The sequence below is a fragment of the Lemur catta genome, chromosome 3 (genome assembly GCF_020740605.2).
Source record: "Lemur catta isolate mLemCat1 chromosome 3, mLemCat1.pri, whole genome shotgun sequence".
Classification (NCBI taxonomy): domain Eukaryota; kingdom Metazoa; phylum Chordata; class Mammalia; order Primates; family Lemuridae; genus Lemur; species Lemur catta.
Genome location: NC_059130.1, coordinates 4,097,724 through 4,111,707, shown reverse-complemented (window position 1 = coordinate 4,111,707; position 13,984 = coordinate 4,097,724). Strand labels below are relative to the sequence as shown.

Sequence of the window (13,984 nt, the reverse complement as noted above, 5' to 3'; positions counted from 1 at the left end):
CCTCCTTTTAAATTTCTCCTATTTATTTTTCCATCTAGCCTGAAGCTCTTCCAATTTCAGTTGTTTAAAAGCAAACTAACTTTGAGAGCTGTTCACGTGCCTCTTAACCTGAATGTGGAAGCCGGTGTGTGTGACATCGTTTGGCCACCAGAGGGAACTGAAGACTCCTATGCAGAGAAGAGGGTCTTGTTTCTATAGAGTCCTGAGAAGTTGGCTGGATGCGAGGAGGCTGGGTTTGAGACAGGTCGTGGAGGCGGACTTCGGCTCACACAGCTGTCGCCCACACCTGCTCACATGACTGGCCCACAGCAGCTGAGTGAAAATACCTCACTGTGTTAAGCAAGGCAGCCTGACGACTCAACAGGGCCTGGACCTTCAGGGCGGACTTTGTGCCTGGTGTTCTGCTGGCAGACTCACCATCCCTCGGTGTCCGGGACACTCCCGGGCAGTCAGTTTACAAGGTCTCGAGCTTTGGGGCTTCTGCCCGACTTCGCCGTTGGGAACCTCGGCGCTGTTCGGTGCTGAGCGAGTTCAGCAGAAAAGAGGCGCACGGGTTGAAAATGCAGCATTTCCCCGCAGACGCTAGATAGCCATGTCCAAAGGCATGAAAAGAAGGGGTGTGTGTGTCAAGAAGTTGGTCTTTTCCCAGCAGTGTGACTTGGGCAAGTTGCTTAAATTTCTCCAGGCCCGCGTTTTCCAGCTGTCAAACAAAACAAAACGAACATCCCATTTAGGACATATCGACTCTCCTTAAAGAGGGCGGGGCGGAGCGATCAGAAGGCGCGTCAACAAATCGCGTCTCGCACTGGTTGTGGGGCGGCAGAAGGTCCCGCCCCCTCCACCCTGCTCATCCCTGATTGGCCCCCTCGGCGGGGGCGGGGCCCGGGCGCTCGGGGCTCCGGGCGCACAGGTCGCCGAGCCGTGACGCCCGCCCAGACGCCGCCATGGCCGGCCGTGCCCGCGGGTCCATGCGCGCCTTGCTGGCCGCGCTGCTGGCGCCGGCGCTCTTGTCGCTGCTCGCGTCGCCCGCGCGCGGCCGCGGCGGCCGGGGTCACGGCGACTGGGACCCGGTCAAGCTGCCTCCGCTGCCGCCCCGCGAGGACGCGGCGCGCGTGGCCCGCTTCGTGACGAACCTGTGCGACTGGGGCGCGCTGGCCACCGCCTCCTCGCTGGAGGAGGTGCGCGGCCGCCCCTTCGCCGACGTGCTGTCCCTCAGCGACGGGCCGCCGGGCGCGGGCCGCGGCCAGCCCTACCTCTACCTGAGCCCGCTGCAGCTCACCGCGCACAACCTGCAGGTGAGCGGGAAGCCGCGCCGCCTCCCCGCCTCGGTGGCCGTGGGGGCGCCGCGGGCTCGCGGCCCCGGGCCCGGCCTCGGGCGGGGCGGCCGGAGCGTGAACCTTCCGACTGTCGCCAAACTTCTGCCCGGGAAGTGGAGCGTGGCTGCTAGAGATAAGAATTTGAACCCGGCTCAAACGACTGCCCCCTCTCTCCCTCGCCGGCACGCCGGGCCTCCGGCGTCCCCGATGTCGGGCAGCCGAGTACCAGGACTTGGCGTACGCCTCCCCGCTGGGCGACGCACTGGGGGTGAATTCTTTCCCAGAACCGGTAGGACTTTGCATCCCTGAGTCGTCCTGAGCCGGTCTGGGGCGCACTGTCTCCATTAACCGAGTTCTTATTGTTAAAGGGTTTGCAGGGTAGAGAGGTGGTTGGGTCATTAAGCACTTTGCGTGCCTGACTTTGGAATTTCTCTTTCTTACTCTCCTTCTGAGTTAAGAATTTCCCCTTCAGCAGCAAGAAACTAATAACATCGTGGATGATTACAAGGATTACTGCAATCTTTAGGCCTCCCCATGCACAGTGGCTTCCTCAATACCTGGCAGAACTGATTTAAGGTCTGTCTCCTCATCCTCTGCCCATCTTCTGGGGCAGGGCCAAGCTCACAACTCCAGTGGACCTCTGCTGTCCCAAGGATGGGGTCACAGACACACAGCTTAGGAGGCTAGAGCCATACAGTCCAGGAATGGAGCCTGGTTTGGTGGAGGGTCTCTTTGACAAAGATCTCAGATCTGAGGCCAACTGGGAAAGTACAACATTGTTAATCAAGACAGGGTATAAGAAACTGATGTTTGATTAAGCACTTTCCACGTGCCAGGCCAGCCTTCACTTTCCATTCATTGTCTCATAATTCTTTGAAGGAGGTATTATTATCCCAATTCTGCAGATGAAGAACTTGAGGCTTAGATAGGTTAAGTTACTTGCCCAAGGCTAGTGACCTAACCCTAGTTTCATCTCGGGTCCATCTGCCTTCAAACCACAGGTCAGACTGGTGGCCTGTGACCTGAATATGTCCCATAGACCAGTTTTCTTTGGCCCACACAGAGTTCTGTCTTTAATAAATCCGAATGAGTTACCAACACTTTTAAATTGAGATTTTACCTAAAAATCTAAATTTCTGCCTTCTCTTGAAAAATTGGAAGATCTAGCAACACTGAGGACCTACATTTTCTGAGGAAAACAGAAGCAGCTGCCCCCTTTCAGCCAAGGCACATATACCCCAGTTCAGCATTTTCTTATTCCCAGCCCACTCCATTCCTTTAGGCATGTGCTCAAAGCACACTCATTCCAGTCCATCAGTGATGCTCAGCTTTGGCTGCAAATCAGTCACCTAGGAAGACTGTTTAAAATGCAGTGCCAAGGCATTTTATTAAAAACACATTTTTTTTTCCTAAAACAACACCCACTCCCCCCCTAAAAAAAAAAACCTCTCGCTGATGATTCTAATAGGGGAGGAGGGAGATTGAGCTATACGTGATCATATTTAAATTAGTGAGGTGACTAGGGAGCTGCTGGTATTACCATTCCCATTGCAGGAATGAGGAAACAAAGACTCAGAGATGGAGGGACTCACCTGTGACCAGCCAGCTAATGGCTGTCGGTTAGGACTTCAGCCCAGGTCCTTGACGTGTCCAGAAAGAGGCAATGGTGAGGACCTACCCAGGATTTTCACAATGGCAGTGAAAAGATGTGGCCACATCAGAATTTGTCTGGCTCTGATTCCATCGATTAACCGTTCAAGATTGGTTTATGTGCTTTCCACTTTTCCTCTTCTTTCTGACCTCCAGGATGCACTTCATGTCTTTGCATTGACGGGAGTGAAATAGTTCCAAAAAAACAAGAAGATCTAGTTTTGGGACCACTTTTCATGCGCAGAAGGCCTGTCGTCTCTAACTCAGAGACAGGTTGTAAGCTTCAAATGTACTTGGCCACTGGGATGTTTCTTTTGTATGTTTTTTTCTTGGTGGCATTTTTGTATAGTAAATGTTTCTAGGAAGATGTTGCTGATGTTAGCTGGTAATGGTGTCAGGTTGGGCTGCAGAGCCAGTGAATCAGAAATGAAATCTTGGGGTTTGATTCTGGGCACCAAGGTCTCTCCCTGTTGGCCTCCCTTCCTTCTTGGCACCCTTCTCTTGTGATATGACCCTCTCTTCTCTGATCACTCTTGATTTTTTTTTTCTCTGACCCACTAAAATGAGCGTCCTCCAAATTCAGTGTCTTACCTTTCTGTTCTCAGTGTGATCCTTAGAAGATCATATATACTCTCATTCACTTTATTCCCAGTTGTTATAAGATTCACTTCTAAATTTATGTCCTTTACTGACTTCTTCAAAGTTCTGTATTGCTAACTGCTTGCTGTTCATTTTCACTTCATTAGTTTACCACCACCTCAAATTCAGCATGTTTAAATCCAGTCCTTTATCTTCCTCCTGAAACCAGCTGCTCTTGCTGTTCTGCATTTCTGTTAATGGAATGATTGTTTTCTCAGTAAACATAGTTGGAATTCTCACTCCCTCCCCAAATACCTCATTTCCCAAGTCCTGACAATTTTCTGTTGTTTTCTTGTATTCTTGTCCCTTCCTTTTTATTCCTACCACACCATCCTTAAGGTTATCACCTCTTGCCTTAAAGTAACTCTTTAATAGTCTTCCTATCTGCCCTGTTCACCCTGCCCACCAGATTTTATGGTAACAAAATACCTCTCAACATACCTCAGCATTGCCCTCTGGCCTTTACCAACATCCTCTGCCCATAGCTGCCTAAGAATCACCTGGGGTGTTTGTTTAAAATGCAGATACCTGGGTCTGGAGTGGAGGCCAGGAATCAGCATTTTAACAAGCTCTCCAGGCAGATGGTTCTTGGAAAGCACTGACAAACACTGGCTTACAAAACACAATCTGGACTCCTTAGCTTGGATTTTAGCCACCCCAAACCACTTGCTCTGAAAGTCTCTCTAGCAAATTGGGTTTCTCCGTACTCTCCATTGTGTCTTAGGTGCTCTCCGTTCTGTGGTTTTTGCAGTCATCATTCCTTCTGCCTTTAATATGCCCTCCCACTTCTATCCTCACTTTGAATATATTATAAGGTTCCCTATAGTTTCTCCGTCACACCAGCCTATGCTGATGGCTCCTTATGCTGAACTTGGATTGCACTTTACCATTCATTTGCAATTAGTTATGTACTGCCTTCTGACTACTTCTCTGTCTTTTGCATTATTTAAGTTTTGTTTATGTTTGGCTTTTCAACCAGATGATAAACTCACAGAGGGAAGAGACCTTATCTGAGCATACTCCCTTTCTTTTTTTGGCCTCCTGTAGTGCATTGCTGTCTAATAGTTTCTAGACAGCAAATATTTGGCTAAATGATTTCAAGGAGATCTCTTTATTACTCACTGTTTTGATGGATCACTGTGAAATGGCAAAATTCTCCATAAGACATTTAGAGCTTAAAGAGTCTGAAATGCAATGTGCAAATTCTGCTGTAATCTGTCAACAGTGCATTTTATGAAGCTGATTTCTAAATAAGAATTAAGAATTTTGCTTACTTCACTTTGAATCCAGGATAACACTTCTCTTGTTGCTAAAGCAGGAATGAACAACTTCTACAAGTTTTAAAATCACATGACAATTTCTGCTAGCATAAGATAACCAAGCAGCATGATTCAGCTACTTTCTTGCCTAACTAGTTGAGCAACTGTGGTACTTTTATGCAATAGTTTCATATTAGAGTTTAACTCTTTAGATCTTTCAGTGAAGGCTATAGACCAGCCTTGACTTTGGGTAGTGTAATTATTAATATAATTCCTCTAATGAATATAGAACAAATTCAGAGTTTAAAGAAAAATGTGCTGAAATAATTCTTACTGAGTCAGTTAATTTTAAATATGACTCTCCCCATCTTTTGGGTGTGGGGGAGTCAGGATCAGTCTCTACGCAAGCAGTATTTTTCCCCTGACTGGAAGATGGTGTTTTACAATTCATTGTTTCATGGAAGACCGCTTGTGCTCTAGGTACATTATATATGCAACTTGAGAAATTTATTACCTCTCCAGAAACCGTATTTCACACGAGAGGGTCTTCATTTTCTTTCTACAGGGGAATCCGCACGCCACGCTGACCATGTCTTTGGCGCAGACTGACTTCTGCAGGAAACATGGATTTGATCCTCAGAGCCCCCTTTGTGTTCACATAATACTGTCAGGAACTGTGACCAAGGTAAATAGATATCCCACACGAAGAGAGATGGTTTTAGAAGGGCATGATCTTATTAACAATGAAAGAAGAGATCTTTTGAGAGTAAGGATTTGTGATTGAGATGCACAGTTAGAAGATGTTCTGTGAAGTAATTCTATGAAAATTAAAGGTTTTAGTCAGTTGCTTTAATATAGGTGCTCAATCTGGTATTTATGGGGCAAAGGAATGATTTTCTGAAGCCAAACAGATGTAACAACTATAAAGCTCCTATATAAAATTATTCTTGCTAAGGAACATCTGCTCGACCAAAGCTCTCTACTCTCCATCGTGTTTTACATTGTACAATATTTCCTGTGTCTGGGCTTCCTGTCTCCATATTTTAACAGTGGCATAGAGCAGGGAGAGCACATTAAGTAGGCCAATAAGAGGAATATCCGTTACTAAAAACTGGAAGTGAATTTAGTTTAGGATGAGTGCTGAGGGAAGAGGTTAAATGAAATTGCAGGCAGGGCAGTGAGCAGGTGCCCTGAGTGCTGATCTGATTGCCAAGCCAGCAGATTTGCTTTTTGACCTTGTCAATCACGAAAGCCTCAGACAAGCTTTATTTATGGCCTGGAAATTCTGTGTGGGTGCATCTCTGTAGTTGAGTCTCCCTCACTGGCAGGAGCAAGGGGGAGGAATGGCAAAGGCTTTTGAGCTCCATTGTGCTTCTGCTAAAGGCTTTTATCCTTCGTGTACACTCATTGATGTGTTTAACGTGTGTGTATCATGGGATAAATATGCTAATATTATGTGTCTTATCAGTAACATGTTATAGTACTTTGTGCAAGTTACTCTGGTAGCTCAAAATTACTGTTTAGCAATGAGAATTTGTACTCCTGATGGCTTCCCACTGTATTATATCTGTTATTACCAACATTTGAAATCTTTGTTGTTCTCTGCATTCTTCAAGTTTCCTTTTTTTTTGATTCCTTAAGTTTAAGATCAGGATTTATAACTAAGTAAACTCTTAGGATTTATAGAACGCTGGAATCATATATTCTTAACAAATGAGAGAACAAAATGTTACTGCTATGAGAATGTTTATTTCACATATGTCTTTTAGGTGAATGAAACAGAAATGGACTTTGCAAAGCATTCATTATTCACTCGACACCCTGACATGGAAACCTGGCCTGCCAGCCATAATTGGTTCTTTGCCAAGTTGAATATAACCAATATCTGGGTCCTGGACTACTTTGGTGGACCAAAAATAGTGACACCTGAAGAATATTATAATGTCACATTTCAGTAAGTAGTTGCACATCTTACGCCTTTCTAATATTGCGACCCTTACAGTGGTCCTCAGCCTTCTAAGGCTGGGGGTGGGGGGGCTGGGGGGTTTAACCATTTCGTGTGCCATGGACCCCTTTGGAAGGCTGGTAAAGCAAATAACTGCTTCTCAGAATCATATTTTTAAATTCATAAAATACATAGGATTACAAAGGAAACCAAGTATATTGAAATACATTTATAAAAATATTTTTTAATGTGTGGTATAGTAATATGTTTTACTAATTAACATACTGTACTTTCAAAGTAGTGAGGACTGAAGGCAGTATTTTAAGACATCTGGAACAACTGTAACATGATATGAAAGTGTATGTGATTTCTATATTTCTGTTGGGGACAGACACACTAATCACTGTGGTTTATTGCATACATTCGTCATTGAAGGGAATGATAGATACAGTGGGCACGGTGGCTCACGCCTGTAATCCTAGCACTCTGGGAGGCTGAGGCAGGAGGATCGCTTGAGCCCAGGAGTTTGAGGTTGCTGTGAGCTAGGCTGATGCCACAGCACTCCTCTAGCCCAGGTGACAGAGCAAGACTCTGTCTAAAAAAAGAGAAAAGAAAAGAAAGAAATGATAAACTTCAGTTAGAGCTTAATGAAAATGGAAAAACAAATTCCAGCCAAGTTCACAGCCCCTTGAACTCTACCTACAGGCCTGGACACCAGGCTGAGACTCCGTTCCGGGCTATGCTCGTTGGGCCCTGGACAGAGCCCACTTATGACCCGGGAAGGCATTTTCTCATGAGAATCAGACTCAGTGGCTTCTGGACCGTGAATGTCCCACAACCAAGTCTGAGCAAGGGAGCCTGTCCCCTCAGCTCCCAGTACTGAGAGTGCCTGGGGGGATGTGTGGTTTCTCCCACGAGGAAGTGCCGGCTTGCAAGGGAGGAGGCAGGGACGGAAGAGGCCGTGGGAGAGAATGAAGGAGAAGCAGAGTCTGAAGCTGGAAAGGGGCAGGGAAGGGGCTGTGATCAGATTCTCTGGAATAAGGTCAAGGTTCAAGTGAAGGAATACAAGGGACTGGTTCTTTTCCCAGGTGACAGGGAATTTTGGCATAGCTGAGGAGGTGATAACAACAACAATAACAACAGCAGCTAGTGTTTTTGAGCCTTTATTACGGGCTGGGTGCTATAGTGGTGGCTTTAAGGTATGAACTCATGGAATTCTCACTGCAAGCCTGTGAGGTAGCTACTGTTCTCCTCATCTGTGAAATGGAATGCTCATGCACAGAGAAGTAAGAGACTTGCCTAGAGCCTCACAGCCAGGAAGTGACAGTGCTGGGATTCAAACCCTGGCATTCTTGCTCCAGAGCCATCACCTCACTTCCAGCCATGGTGCTGTACTGCCCCTCTGGCTACCTCGCTGCTAGTTGGCAGGGCTCCTAATCCAGTGTGATTTATAATGCACTTTCTGCTTGTAATGACTGACTGCTGTTTGGGGAGATTAGGATGATGATACTAAGCTAGACTTGTAGGGTGTAGCCCATTTGGGGGCTTAAATTCTTAGCATTTGTTTAATCTATGTGTGATTCCATTGTAGAACAGTTCTATGCTGAGCTTTGGGTTGTTGTTTTTTTTTTTTAAGTTTTTAAAATCCCAGACGGGGCCTAAGACAGTGCATGGCACAGAGCAGGGAGCAGGTGTTTGGGAATGACTGGCTGATTATTTGAGACGAAGACGCTCACGCTCTTTGTTGGAATTAAGAATCCAACAGTCCTGGCGATTATTTTGCTGCCATGCATGTGGGAGAAGAGAAATGGGCCGTTGATCTTCTGGGCTGGTAAACACCTCTTACTTTACAGGAATTTAGAGGTAGCAATTACAACATTATTCCCAGGCAACAAATTATCAAGGACGATGACAGCAAGAATGCTGGGCCTGCTCTTTGAAGTTAAAGTTTACTTTCAGAGGACATAATCTCTGATGTGCGTTTATTTTGGTATAAATAACATGCCCAAGGGCAGTGCATGCTTTAGTCACAAAATAAAACTGTTTTCCCATAAGTCTTTGTGCTGAATAAGTGAGTTCCCACCTTATTATGCAGAGTGAGCACTTTCCTGCAGCGCAGAGATGAGACAACATTTTTTCCTTGTTCTGAGGGGAGGACCGAAGACTAGAGCAGGGTGTGAGCCCTTCTGAGTCAGTACACCAGACTCCGGGGACTGAGCAGGGCCTGAAAGCTGTCCTGTGTGACCAGGTGCCTCTGACTATTAATTGTCCATTTCAGAGTCTGGGAATGGGACCCGCTTCCCACCCACCCGGTTTGCCACCAGAACTGGTTAGTAGTCTGGGGAGGGTACAGTAATATCTGTCAGGACGAGACGTGCATATTCTTGGAAATCACTCACAGGGACCTCACGGGCATTCTGGAGCTTCCCTAAATTTGTAGCCACCTTGCTTGGCTTGCCCAGATCAGTTTTGGTTAACATTATTTCTCTAAGTACCATAAAGCCCTCTGCATCTGACATCTGTTTGGCTCAGATGAAGTCTGCCACTGGCTAGAGCAAATATGGAGCCTAACTGAACGTGGTTTGCCTCATTGGACTGTTGGGTCAAGACCCCATGAGCATATTTGCAAACCGAGTGGAAGGTTTAAATGTGTACACAGAGTACTTGCTGACACCCTTGGGGAAGCAGTTCTCCTAAGTATGAGCATCACCTCCTATCTCTACTGTCTGAGCAGCAGCCTGGTTGCGCGAGGCCTCATTTTATCACCTCTGGTGCATCCAGACATTTCCTAGCAAAGACAGAGTCATGAAAGGTCATTGATTATAACCTTGCCCAGTCTTGTTACCTAGATACGGACTTCCAGATCGGCAGTGGCTAAGACTACGGTGGGACAAGTTCACCTCCCGGCTGCACTTGGTTTCACCAGGCACCGGCTCGGCACTACTCTTTTGCCCTAATGTGAGGGCCCTTCTGTTCTCAATGCTTTTTGTCTATTAAACCTTCAGGTTTTCTTCTTAAATGAGATAAGAACAGCAGCCACATCCCAGCAGCATTTACTGAAGTGTGTTAGGATCACACTTGGAGAGGAGGGGTGCTTGCTAAAATGAGGGTTCATAGGCCCTACTCTTAACCCGTTGAAACCGGAACCCAGCAATCTGCATTTTAACAGACTCGGGTAATTGTTAGTATACTGAAGTGGCTGAAATCAACTCAAAATCTTAAACTTTTAGATCAGAAGTTTCTCTAGTCCTCCCCTAGAATGAATTAACTTTTAAGATTTGTCAACCCAGTTTAATGAAATAATTCTTCCTCTCTCTTCCTCTTTCTAGGTGAAGCAGAATGTGGCGCATTTAACTAACCACACGTGTGAAGTTCCTTAGGAGGCTCATCACAGTTACAGGGCTTACTGTTTCTCTGGAAAGTTTCCAGAATATTAGTCAGTTTTCTGTCACATGCTGGTTTCCTTGTTTGCCTGCTTATTTACCAGATAGAGTTGGACTGGATTTCTTGAGAGATGTGGTTGCTAAATTTTTTTTTTCCGTATTTTGAAGCCATTTACATGGAGAAATGTCTTTCACTACAATTAAAGAAGTTTTGTTCCATCAATTCCAAAGATGCTTCCAACAGTGCTCCTTAAAGAGGGGCAAGCACCAGATTTAGATTGCCCCTCGGCGTTGGAAGGTGCTGGAGCCCCCGGTGCTGGGAGTGTGCCCACTCAGCACCGCTGCTCCGGAGCGCCTGAGCCTGGTTCCTGCGACGGCGTGCCCAGAGAAACCTTGCCAAAACAGCAAGCAAGACGTAACACCAGTGCAGCTTCCTACTCACGTCAGTTTACGTCTGACAGTCCTGAGTAGTACTGATCCAGCACAGGACAAAACTATTTCGTATAAAGAACTTTTCAAAAACCTTTTTGCATTCTAAAATGATACTCATCTAGAACAAAAGAAGTTCGTAAGACTTTTCCTAAATTTGATTTCCCCACGTAAATGGAGACTGTATAATCAAAACACACACATTGTTTTTGGGGGGATTGCAAAAGAAAGAAGGGAATTTGGTGTGTCTCTGTTATTCTTTTATAATCAGCTTTAACTCAGGCATGGACCAGCTCTGGCTAGGGACAAAGTCTGTGTCCCAAACCACTCTGCATAGCTTTTTAAGTACTGCTGCTCCCGGCAGCGACCTAAGGCTTCGGCAGCTGCTCTGAATCTCTAAATAGCTCCTACCGCTGCTGTGACCTAAACCAGGTCATCAGACGGAAGAGAACATGGCATTTAAAAAATCACATTTCTGTGGAAGAGAAGACACTATTTAATTTTATTACCCAAACACATGATTTTAGAAGATGACATCAAGTTCCTTTTAAAGAAGTATGTCAGGAATCAAGCCACTGAATTCTTAAAAGGTAAAGAGAAAAGTTAAACATGAGTCATTATGTTTGAAAATACAAAATGAACTGAAATCAAGCAGACAGCTTCTGTTTAAGAAAAATGATTTATACTAAACTTAGTCAAATAGATTTCTTATTCAAAGCATCAATAATTAAAAGCATTATTTTAATGAAATGTGTTGGATTTATTTTCATAAACATAGATGTTAACATTTGCTATACTCTTTTTTGTCTACTATGGAGAACCTTTAGTGTTATTATTTTGACATGCTCTTAAATCATGACTGGCTATTCCAAAAATTGGAGTGACTAATACTACTCTTTCCCATTGCCAAAAAGCTCATTGTGTCCTAAAATTTGGGGGATGGTAATTAATGGAATCCAGCCCTTGTCACAGGTTCTGCCTCAGGGCTTCAGGTGCCAACGTATGTTGTGAAAGAATTAGGTTGAGGACAACTATTAGGTCATTAAATATGAAATGTCTGATTTCAAATCAAAAGTTTATTATATCTCAAACAAGAAACAGTACAATTAATCAAAGTATGCTCCTAAACTATGGACACAGTTTTGCCATCTTAACAGTAGCTTGTTTACACCAGCAGCAAAGAAGCCTGGAGAGCGAGTGGTGATGAAATTACAAAAGGTGTTTTTTCCACAGCTTGTTGAGAATTGAACATTTTTGCTTGCAAGAAGTGGTCGAAAGCCTGGAAGAAGTGGTAGTCAGTTGGTGCAAGGTGTGATGAATATGGTGGATGACAGAGAGTTTCCAAGTCCAGCCTCTGTAGTTTGAGCAGCGTTGTTTTTTGTGACATATGGTCTTGCTAGAGGATTAGCCTGTCTCCGTTGACCAATCTGAGCTGCTTAATCGCAAGCATCCTCATCGTTTTGTCTAACTGGTTGCAGTAGACATCTGCTGTAATCGATTGACCAGGTTTCATGAAGTTATAATGGGTAATACCAGCACTTGACCACCAAATAGACACCATTAGCTTTTTTTGATGAATATTTGGTTTTGGACTATGTTTTGGCACTTCTTCTTTATCCAGCCATTGTGCTGAATGCTAGCTATTGTCAAAAAGAATGTATTTTTCATCACACATAACAATACGGTATAGAAATGGTCCACCTTTATGCCATGACAGCAAAGAAAGGCAATTTTCAGGCTGATTTCTCTTCTGACATTCGTTTAATTCATGTGGTATCCATCTATCCAGCTTCTTTACCTTGCCAATTTGTTTCAAATGGTCTGATATTGTTGGAATAGTAACATCACACCTTGCTGCTGATGTATGCATAGATTGAGATGGATTCTCTTCCACTATAGCTTTCAGCTTGTCATTATCCACCTTGCTCTCAGGTCATCTGCATGGCTCACTTTCAAAATTAAAATCACCAGAATGGAAATTCCCAAACTATCAACATACTGTGTGTCCATTAGCTACATCCTTCCCAAATACTTCGTTGATATTTTGAGCTGTCAGCCCTGCATTGCTTCCATGATGGAATTCATACGCAAAAATAACGTGAATTTTTGACTTATCCATGGTTTCACAAAAATTGCTCTAAAAAAAAATTTGAAAGGTAATCACAAGCCAAAATATGCATCTGAAAGAATGAGGATGTTCCTTCACAATAGGAAAAAAACCAAGAAGTGTCAAAGTGAAATGTCAGAGATATAAACTGTCAAAAAACTTAGTACTTAAGGAAATCGGACATTTCATACTTAATATCCTAATACCTGGTTTTCTGCCTTTGCCCACTTATTGTAAATTTTGTCTTCAGCATTTGGCACTATATAAAAAACATCTATATTCAGATAAGATATAATTATCCATAGTAAAAACCAGTTTTTTCATAGCAGGTGCTGCACATTCCTCGATAACTGAACATGCAGACTATGTGCCTGTTACATTCTGATTGGCCACGAGAGGGCACTGTAGACTTGCACTTACCGTGCAAGTGCGGGGGTGGGGGGGTGGTTTACACAGTGGAGCTAATTGAGCCCCTAACAGGCTGGGTTGGGGTGGGTGGCCTTGCTGACTCTGGCTTAAAAGCAGCCCAGCAGGGGCAGGAGGAAAAGCAGAGGCCTAGTCTGCTGCTGCTGCTGCTGCTGATAGGTTTTCATGGATTTTTCACCCCCCGCCCCCCACTATGTGCTTCCCATCAGGCTCCTGTTCTGGTCCCTTTGCACCCTGCCCTGCTGCAGAGACTACAGAGCCCTGGCCTTAACAAGATAGGAGAAGAATGTCTTAGATTTGGGTGGGGTGGGGGTTGGCCTTGGCCCAGAGAGCAAGGCAGGCCTTGGTCAAGAAAAAAGTAGAAAGAGGGAATGGCTCTAGAGCCTGAAGCTACAGAGCCCAGATGGCTGCATTTGGCAGATTTTGTCTTGGCCATTGATCTGTGTTCAACTGGTCAAGGCCGTTTGTCTTTACCAAGCATGGCCAGTAATCATTTACTCTGTCTTCTAGTCTGGGTTCAAAGTCCTTTGGAATGTGGAGTGGAGAAGAATCCTTTATGAAATGAGACAAAGGTCAATGAAATAAATGCACAAATATTCTGTTGAGATTGTTAATGTCGTGTTCCCTTCTCAGTAATACTCAGACTGAAGATCACAAGGTAATTGAAGAGGAGACCATTATACTTTCCCATAAAGGAGCATGTTTTTCAGTTTTAGTACAGAGGAAATAACTCCACTCTGTGTAATGTTGGTTGATCAATATTTCTTAGGGGAATTCCAAACTGTCACTTCAAAACCAGGTGTTCTAGTAATATGAATTTTCATCAGAGA

At 44.7% G+C, this 13,984-nt stretch overlaps 1 protein-coding gene across 2 annotated transcripts; it reads left to right on the top strand.

Annotated features, from left to right (window-relative positions):
- Nucleotides 1–939: 939 nt before the first annotated feature.
- Nucleotides 940–11,371, top strand: CREG1 (cellular repressor of E1A stimulated genes 1). Of its 2 annotated transcripts, XM_045546628.1 has the most exons (4): nt 940–1,295; nt 5,430–5,549; nt 6,634–6,818; nt 10,139–11,371. In XM_045546628.1, the coding sequence occupies exons 1-4, from the start codon at nt 945–947 to the stop codon at nt 10,140–10,142; spliced, it is 660 nt and encodes a 219-aa protein (XP_045402584.1). In that variant the 5' UTR covers nt 940–944; the 3' UTR covers nt 10,143–11,371. The 2 variants fall into 2 exon arrangements, with proteins under 2 accessions (XP_045402584.1, XP_045402585.1); XM_045546629.1 differs by lacking the exon at nt 10,139–11,371 and having other exon boundaries at nt 941–1,295; nt 6,634–6,822.
- The last annotated feature ends 2,613 nt before the right edge of the window (nt 11,372–13,984 follow it).